This window comes from Copadichromis virginalis, linkage group LG6 (genome assembly GCF_057382275.1).
Source record: "Copadichromis virginalis isolate Kocher_CV1m ecotype Utaka linkage group LG6, C_Virginalis_male_GT1.1, whole genome shotgun sequence".
In the NCBI taxonomy this organism is placed as follows: domain Eukaryota; kingdom Metazoa; phylum Chordata; class Actinopteri; order Cichliformes; family Cichlidae; genus Copadichromis; species Copadichromis virginalis.
Genome location: NC_140623.1, coordinates 20,157,006 through 20,166,937, shown reverse-complemented (window position 1 = coordinate 20,166,937; position 9,932 = coordinate 20,157,006). Strand labels below are relative to the sequence as shown.

Below are 9,932 nucleotides of genomic sequence, written 5' to 3'. Positions count from 1 at the left end.
CAGAGCCAAAATGAGCAGTGGGTTTATATTCATCAGTTTGGAGTTGTTCTGAACTTGTTGGTTGAATAAGCAAACAATCTCTGTCTGTGATGTCTGAGTGCTCATTTTACCTAAACATCTTCTGAAACTTATGAAACATCTTCCTACTTCCTAGTTTAATATCTGTTCCAGTGTGATGGTATCATCTGTAATTCTGACTCTGATTAGTTTCCAAAACAAATATTTTATAACTAAAATACAGAAACAAAAAACAAGTTGAGTCAATTTGGGTGGTGGTAGAATTGAAGAATATGATCTCGTGATGTAGTTTCACTGATTTTCAGGATATTAAAAATCAAAGTTTTAAACAAAGGTCGACTCAGAGCTCGGTGTTGCAATGACAACAAGGCTTTCTTTTACTCGTGTGGTAACAGGCGAAGGCAAACTGATCTGTGTGAGCAATGTGAAAATCTGGCCATGGAAATGTCAGGAGTATTTATCTTGAACTGCAGTGTTTGCTTGCAGAAGACAGTGAGCAACCCATCTCGAGGTGCATCATTACACGCTGGCATCTGAACACACCACATCATAAAATAATGACCTCCCTCAGGATACACATCTGATACTGTTGGTGGGTGCATAGTTCCCTCCCTGTGTTCTGAGGATGTTTTCCAATAAGAAATCAACTCAAAAGTTGCACAATACACTGCAAGTTTGGGGCCTCATTCCTAAATCAGCTTTGTTTTGGGTCACAGTAAGCTCTTTAGAGGTGCTGGCAAAGACATACTCTGCCAGCACTCACCATGCTTTTGACATGTCAAGAACCAGTAAACTTTAGTAGCTACTCAAACAGTACAAAAAGTGGCTACATAGCCGTGACTGCATATTAAACATTTTATCTCACCTGAAACTTCATCCTATTCTTTTTATTCTCAATATATTACTGTATGGAGTGAGATCGCAATATAGGCTTTTCAAAAACACCAAAAAAAAAAAAAAAAAAAAAGATAAATAAACCTACATATTCATTGTATTAGACAAAGTAATCAAATACAGGCACTATTAGCATCACTATTTGATGAACACATTCCAGCGACTCCAAAGTGACACAGTGTGACGGTTGCCAGGAGAACGGTACTTGTCTGACCACATTGTGCCAAGTGTAAAGTTTAGTGGACGGGTGGATTATGGTGTGTGGGGTTGTTTTTCAGGAGTTGAGCTTCCCATGAAAGGATCTCTTGATGCTTTGGCATAACAATACATTCTTATACAGAAGCTTTTAGGACATTCTCATTAATATGGCGTCGGCTCACCCTTTCCAGCTATAACAGCTTCCATTCTTCTGGGAAAACCTTCTGCAAAATTTTGGACGGTCTCTGGGACTTTTCATCCAGTCATCAAGAAAACCATTTTTTAAGGTCAGACAGTGATAATTGATGAAAGGGTCTGGCTCACAATCTCCTTTGCGGTTCATTTCAAAGGTGTTCAGTGTGGGTCAGATCGGTGCTGAAGTTCTTCTATGCTAGACTCATCCAACCGTCACTTTACGGATCTTGCTTTGTGTACTGGGGCAAAGTCCTGCTGGAACAGAAAAGGGCCTTCCCCATCCTGTTACTGTGACGTTAGACGCATAGAACAGTCCAAAGTGTCTTGGTAAGCTAAAGCATTGAGATTTACCTTCACTGAAAGGTGCCAAGGTCAACCCCAGAAGAACAACCCAACAGCATCATAACTTCCTTACCAAACTTTACGGATGGAGCAGTACAGTTAGGCAGGTAATGTTCCTCTGGCATTCAAGCCCAGACTCTTCCATCAGACTGCCAGAGAGAAAGGAATAATTCATCATTTCACAGAACTCATTTCCACCACTCTAACGTCCAGCTGGGGTTTTCTAAACCAAGCCATGAAAAGCTTGGGCTTGGTTATGTAAGGCTAGCATGCGGCTCCTTGGCCATGGAAACCCAGGCCATGAGGCTCCTGGTAACCAGATGCTATGCTGATGTTTATCCTGGAGAATTGTTGTGGTTACTAAATGCTAATAATACCACATACAGCTGATTGTGGAATATCTAGCAGGGGAGAAATTTCATTGTTTTATTTCCTTGTGTTACAGTGCCACGCTCAAATTCAGTAAGCTCTTTTGAGTGACGCATTCTTTAAATGTTTGTAAAGACAGACTGCATGCTGAGGTGCTTGATTTCATATGCATGTGGTAATGGCAGTGAAAGCACCTGAATTTATAGATTAAGAGATGTGGCCCAGTAGTTTTCTCCATTTACTGTAAACGGTGGTTGTGATTTCAAGAAGACAGGATTTAGCAGGTTTCTGTCTTTTATCAGTTTGTGTCACAAAATAAGTTTGCACTGAAAAATGCAATGATGCTAAACAAATTATTGCCATATCTAACAACTTCATCTTCAAAATCACTTAATTACTTTTACACAGATTTTGTATTTGACTTATACCAACATCTTTATGTTAATCTTGCTGTATTTGCAGCATTAAAGTATCCTTTTAATTCTTATCTTTGCAATGTAATGTATTTGGAAGTTTTGTGCTGATTGTAAACTTTTGTCCTGATCCTGATGTTTAGTATAACCGCTTCTTCCGTTAGCTGGTGCCAGTACTTATTTTTCCTGTTTGTTGTTGTTGTTCTGCTCCTTCTGCTGTGATGCTTCTCTGTTTGGGTTTAAAAAAAAATACGACATTCAGTTTCAGTGCCAGCTGCAAACTTCTTCAGTCTGGACAAAAGTTTACAGTATATGCACAGATTGTTTCAATTCCCTATTAAAACAAAGATATTCAAATGATCAAAAAAAAGTATTCAGTTTTTACAGGTTCGTCTTTTTGGTGGCACATACTGACATGTTTTTGATGATCAGTAAATTAAAAGTTTCGTGAAACCTCTTCTTTCCTTAAACAGCATGGCCAATCACCACTGGAAGGGTTAGAGCTCACATAATTAAAGGTTTTATGGTTATAAATGGAGAATTTCCGGAATTTCTGTCATCATATTTTTGGATAACCACAGTGAGGTTCTACTGTGGCCAGATGTTTAATTCACAGAGGTTCAAGATCTTCCAGGAAGTTACAGTGGCGTTTCACAGGAATCCTAATTACCAAATATTATCACGGTATGCACGCAGCGTTTGGAATTCAAACATGTTTGTTTCCTGTCAAAGGGAGGCTACGATGGACTTTTTGGCCTCAGCCTTGTGGCAAGTGGGGGGTTAATTCTACCCCCACCCCCCAGATAAAAATGAGTCACAGCTTGTTTTTAGTTTTGATTACTGCGATTTTCCAGAGTTTATCATGAACCATTTCCTGTAGTCAGGTATTGCTCATTTATTTGTGACTTGACCTTTGGAATAAAAGCTAAAGGAAGGTGAAAGAGAAGATATCTTTTTAGTTTCGGAACACCGATTCATTACCGCATCTGTACTTAAGTGATGGACTGCTAAGTGGCTGCATGCTGGTAGCTATGCAGCAAAGCCTGTTGTGGATGACAAGCATGAAGGCTGTACTTTACTCTCTCCCACATACACTCGGCCCGTGTCAGTGCTTTTGTACACACTCTGGATTCTCCTGATCCAGCATTGTTTCCAGTGGGAAGGATAAGGCCTAGAGTAATTACTGCAATTTATGATCAAAGCTAGAACAACGTCCAAGAGAAACACAATGGTGGCATCGGGTAGTGGTGCGTGTGGTTATATGGAGCAACTTGAGATTTCCTGAATGAGCGGTGGCAAGGAGAGGGTGAACCCACATCACTGCACTTAAGAGCAAAAGCGTGTGGAAGTCAATCACTGGTACTTTTTATGTCTTTATGAGTCAACCTCATGAACTCAAAATGAACTGAGGCGCATGATGTGTGATTCCGAGAATAATAATAAGGGTCAGCAGCAGATGGGCCACACTGCAGAAACCTGCTAATTTGTAGCGTACGAGAATGGTAATTAGGAGTAGAATTTGTTTTCCTAACATCAAGAACTACAAATCTCATATCTCGTCATCACATAGTTTTTCCATTACTAGCTTGCAGTGTTTTACTTTTGGTGCTGTCTCACAGAATGGCCTAGAAATCACTGAGGAGTATTTTGTGAGGACTTTTAAAGGGAATTTTCTGCATGTAATAGGAAGCCAGAAATAAAGACATTGTGGTATAGTGATATGGGGGCACCTAGATGAACCCCCGAGAGTTAAAAAGTAAGTTGATGTGTCATTTTAGATACTGTTACAAGAATGTATAAGACGAAATAGAAGAAACTGTGTTAGCTTTGGCATTTTTTACAGATTCGGCTAAAGAAGTAGAAGGAATTTGTGCTTTTATGACACACTACAAGTAACAAAGGGTCTAAAGATACTAGCTTCAGTAGCTCTTTCCCATATCTTCATTGTATGGCTCCTCCCTGAACCGGGTTCTGCTGGAAGTTTCTTCCTGTTAAAAGGGAGTTTTTCCTTTCCACTGTTGCCACTGTTTAATAATAGCGGGCCATCTGATTATTGGGGTTTTCTTTCTATCATTGTAAGGTCTTTACCTTTCTTGTCGTTGTACATGTACACACATTGTACACGAACAAAACTGTGGATGCTCCACACAAACTCTGTGGGTACAATATAAAATTAGTAAAACAGCAGGAATAAATAACAATCATGAGAAATATATACAAGCATGAACGCTCTAGACAAACAGAAGGCATATGTACAAACAAGAGGAAGACACACATTAGAAGAACAGGTTGCAAAGTGCTTGGAAGTAGTGCAACGGAGGTGTCATTGGCGTACTTGACAGTCACATTGGTTGGATGGATTGGATTGGTGTACAGTCATGCAGGCATGCAGCAGGGGGGCTGTGGGGATCTGGTGCTGAGTGAGATTGGGGGGCTTTATATTGTAAAGGTTGCTTTACAAATAAAACTATTGTTGTGATTTGGTGCTATATAAATAAAATTGAACTGAACTGAATTGAAGTGAATTAAACTATAAAACGCAGATATGGAAAACACAGAACAATTTAATCCGTCAATATTCTTCAAATGTTAACACATACTGAAAATGTATACACCCAGCATTCACCATGTTATTTTGTTGGTTTTCAGGTCAATATACTGGATATTATAAGACTTATGAGTCCTGTATCTTCTGTTTTTTCATACATTAACCTCTTCCAACATGTGCAATCCCAAACCGAGTGATTCTCTGCCGCAATAAATCCCAGCGCTCTGCAGAGCAGGCTCTTTATTGCCAACACCGCAGCGCTTCCATCTTATTGTACTTATTGCAGCATGTCAGTGGGAAAATGGTCTGTATACAGAAAAACCAGCCGACTGTCAAAAACTGTCCAGGTTCAATAAACCATTTACTTCCAAATAGGAATTGGCATGAATAAGTAAACAAAACGAACTCATGCTGAAGCAAATGACAGGTTTAGTCATTTTAAAACATATCCAAAAACCAACTTAAAAACAGAGCGTTTCCCACTACCGATTCCAATCACGTCTGAGCCAATGTTTGTTAAAAATTTAAACACTTAACACTGAAAGACAGAAACCAGAGTAGTTGAGGTGACAGTCTGACACAGACAAGAGACAAACCTTAGAACTACATCACAGGCCACAAAATGAAATATCTGGATACAGAAATATAGAAATGGGATTCTTCAGTGTTAAGTGGTTTGGTTTTCCAAACAGCAGAATAACCATGTGTTCTAATGTGAACCAAGTCATGTCCCATCCAGTTTTGCAAGAAAAGGTTTAATTAATTTAGTTAAATAGAATTATTTGTGGCTACTTTTATGTGTTTCAGATGTTGCAATAATAAAAATACTTTGGTCCTTACCAGATCTTAAAGTTGGGTAAGTACAACAGCAACACATGACATATTACAGCACGTAGTTATTTATTTACCAGAAACTGAGAAAAAATGCAGAAGAAGTGTGTGAAAAACTAAATAGACTCTTACTTCCTCCATAGTCTATAATCAAATGCAGTCAGTTGGTCATCAGCAAGTGTGAGCTCTTGTAAAAAGCAGAGGTTTTGGCAGTTTGCTGGTCTCGTGCATACAGGGATGCCTGTATGCTCGATGCAAAGGAGGAAAGACATCAGTGATGATCTTAGAGAAACAATCTGGGAAGTGTTATAAGACTATTTCCAAATAAATTCGAAGTCCATCACTCTGTGAGAAAGAATATTCACACCATGTGGAAAAAATTCAGAACCAATCTTCCCAGGAGTGAACGTCCCAGCAAATTCACCCCAAGGTCAGACTGTGCAATGCTCAGAGAAACTGCAAAAACCCAAGAGCTGCATCTCAGACTCTACAGACTTCAGTTTGCATGCTAAATGTTAAAGTTCATGACAGATCAATGACAAAACGACTGAGCAAGTATGGCTTGTTTGGAAGGGTTCTTCCCTCTATAAAGAACATGACAGCACAGTTTGCAAACCTGTATCTGGACAAGACACTACACAGGCAAGACCATAGTGGAGATTTTTGGTTTCTGGTGAAACCATAACATAGCATATCAGCACATAACAGCCTCGTGCCAGCTGTCAAGCACGGTGGTGGAGGGGTGATAATCTGGGCCTGTTTTGCAGCCACTTGTAACTGAGCTCCAATAAACAGCTCTGTATATAAATTATTCTAGACTAAAATGTTAGGCCATCTGTCCAACAGCTAAAGTTTGGTTGAAACTGGGTCATGCAACAGGACAATGACCCCAGGCATAGGAGCTAATCTAACATAAACTAGCTAAACGAAAAATAATCAAGCTGCTAAAATGTCCCAGTTAAAGTCCAGACCTCAACCTGACTGAAATGGTGTGACATTAAGTCAGATGTGCATAAACAAATACCCACAAACCTCAATGAACTGAAGAAAAGCAGTACAGAGTGGGCCAAAATTCCTCGACAACCATGTGAGAGACTGATAAATTCTTACAGCACATTTCATTATTTGTTAAACAAATAATAAAATGGTGAAAATTGTTATGTGTTGTTTTACACCTGGTTAGATCTCTATTACTTTAGAAGCTGTTAAACGTCAGGTGACTTTTATTTATTTAATACCTCAGAAATGATAGAGTGTACTATGTGTATTCACAGTGTTGGGGAGTAAATGGAATACATGTACTGGTGTCGTGCCAAACTAGGTATCCCCGACAGAATTTGTTTCCCCTGTGTCGGGAGCATGAACTGGCCTTTCAAAATCATGGACAAATGGTATCCCACATTTGTGATTTTTAGTTCATACACACTTCTTATAATGACTGACTACTCCAGAAATTTTGGAGATGTTAGCTCTTCATACAGTAAAGTTACAGTGGGATACAATTAATATCAAGCTGATCCTGCCACACTTTGTTCCCCCTGTCCAAAGACTTATTGCTCCTAAAATTTTGGAGGTTTTAGCTCAGTACAGTTCTGTACAGCTACAGAAGGATACAAATAATGATCAAAATGTCATTGGTTTATTTAAATAATCCCGTCCGATGTTGTGCCAAGGTGCCAACGCAGGGGAAACAAATTCTGTGGGGGACACATAATTTGGCACGACACCGGAACCTGATGTATTAGCCAGAGGTCCCTTTACTACAGTTCGGAGCCGCGGACCTGCTTTATATACACGCGGAACAGTTTTCTATACGAGATCGCTGCTCAAAGCAGCCTTACCTAATGTCCACCCTACTGTTACGGTGTGTTCACACCGAACGCGATGGACGCGAATAAAACGCCCCAAACGCCCCTAATTTGACGCGTGTACATTCGCGTCTCAACGCGTGTCCAAGAAAAATCCATCGCGATCATATTTTGACGCGCGTGAACCGGAAATGTGGGAGGAATGTGGGAGGGAGTTGTGCCAGACCGGTATTTTTGCAAGATGGCAGCTATCGAGCTAGCGCTTGAAGAGAGAGTCTCCTTTCTCTATGTACTGTGGAGAGCAGAGTAGCGGCGTAAAGGACATCCTCGCCGTACCTGGGTCCATCAGGTCCTCCAGAGGCATGAGCAGTTTGGTGAGTTTCACCACTTGCTCCAGGAGCTGCGCCTGGATGACGGCCGATTCCAGCGCTATCACCGTCGGCCAGTTTGAGGACCTGCTTTCCCTCGTCGGTCCCAGCATCGCCCGCCTAGACACCAACTACAGGCGCTCAATCCCACCTGCAGAGCGCCTGTCCGTCTGCCTGAGGTTAGTAAAACTATTTAATACGGTAGTCCTTTATTGATATCTGTGCTAATATGCTAATCCATCCAGTTATACACTGCTAACATGGATGTGCTATGCTAACAGTGAATGCTGTCGGTGTTTACTGAAAGCAAACTGTGGTACAGAGACGACTCTTTATAATATTTCTACTCAGAAGGTTTCATCAAGCCCCGATTTAATTCGATTTATGCTGTTATCAGTGTTTGCATGATAGCATGGCTGTGGTGTCACATCAATGTATGCGCTCGGTGTTTGCTGATATCAAACTGTAGCATTAGGACCACTGAGTTAACCTTGTAGTGATACTCACTCCTTTTTATTTAGACCTGGTTTAATTCTGGGATAGTTGAATATTTGTATATAATCCCTGCAGCTGTCAGACTCTATAGCAGGGGTCACAGCCTTTATTAAAACTGAGTTAGATAAAACTGTGAACAGTTTGGTTCATCTCTAGTTACATGGTTCTATCTTGATAAGCTGTCTTATCACAGATTAATTTTTCAAAAATATTAATGATTTAAGCAAGGAAAGGGCTACATGTCAACACACAACTCTTTATTTCTATTAATGTCTTACTTCATTCCTACCTGATTGACATGTTTAGGAATTATGAGTGATTGGCTCACTGTAGTTGTGAAAGTTGCTACCAATCAAATTATGATATGTTAAAGTTAAAACAAAACACAACTGTTTTAGATATTATCTAATATACATTTTGTAATTATCCTTATAATTACAAAATGTTTTATGTAAGATTCATGTTTTGTGATTTATATCTGACATCACAAAAGTATTTTGGAATTTGAATAATGTATTTTGTAACTGCAGTACACAATACTGATTTTGAACAATTTTGTCCAGGTTCCTTGTCACCGCGGACTCCTTCAGGACCATCGCGTTCAGTTTCAGAGTCGGTGTGTCCACGGTGAGCCAGATCACCCCCCAGGCAGCGACGTCCATCTGGGACTGTCTAGTGGACGACTTCATGGCTGTGCCTTCACCTGGAGACTGGCGGTCCATCACAGAGGGATTCCAGGAGCGCTGGAACTTTCCTCTGTGCTGTGCAGCTCTGGATGGGAAGCACGTCCAGACAAAGGCACCCCATATATCATATAGGAGACACACACATTGATATACACTAAATATTCATTTCATTTCTTTTTTGTGGTGCCCAAATTGATGCACCTGCTTGATTTTGTTTAAACAATTATTGCACACTTTCTGTAAATCCAGTAAACTTCTTTTCACTTCTCAAATATCACTGTGTGTGTCTCCTGTATGATATTTAACTGACATTTTTTATTGTAACAACCAACGATTTATACAGGAAAATAATGTCTATTAACAAGGTTGCCCAAACTTCTGCATCCCACTGTATCAGTATATTTTGTCATTAGTATAATATGAAATAAATTCTACATGTGTCAAGTTGTGTGCCAACATTTGCTGTGTAGTAGAACTGAGACATTAGTCATTATAAACATTTATTTGAAATAATATTAAAAGTCTCACACAGAAATACATTAAACATAAATATATAAAATATAAGTATTTACAGAGAGACAGGAATAAAAAGGACCAGCTGCTCTCCAGAGCAGGAACAAGGCTGAGGAGGAAATGCTCCATTGGAGACTGGTGTGGCCTCTTCAGGGACTCCAGGATGGCCAGCTCCACCGCCGATGGACCGTCCTGGGACCCGTCCCTCATCTGCCTCGGAGCAGTCCTCCTCTGTGGGCCTGTAAAACAGCACA

At 40.1% G+C, this 9,932-nt stretch overlaps 1 protein-coding gene across 1 annotated transcript; it reads left to right on the top strand.

Annotated features, from left to right (window-relative positions):
* The first annotated feature begins 7,797 nt into the window (after positions 1 to 7,797).
* Positions 7,798 to 9,609, top strand: LOC146707654 (uncharacterized). The gene is made up of 2 exons (XM_085459129.1): positions 7,798 to 8,163; positions 9,043 to 9,609. The coding sequence occupies exons 1-2, from the start codon at positions 7,904 to 7,906 to the stop codon at positions 9,311 to 9,313; spliced, it is 531 nt and encodes a 176-aa protein (XP_085315255.1). The 5' UTR covers positions 7,798 to 7,903; the 3' UTR covers positions 9,314 to 9,609.
* The last annotated feature ends 323 nt before the right edge of the window (positions 9,610 to 9,932 follow it).

Excerpts from the sequence above, each read along its gene's own strand:
- LOC146707654 (XM_085459129.1), top strand. The coding sequence starts at position 7,904 with ATGTACTGTGGAGAGCAGAGTAGCGGCGTAAAGGACATCCTCGCCGTA. Across the intron at positions 8,164-9,042 it reads CGCCTGTCCGTCTGCCTGAG|GTTCCTTGTCACCGCGGACT; the intron begins GTTAGTAAAACT and ends AATTTTGTCCAG.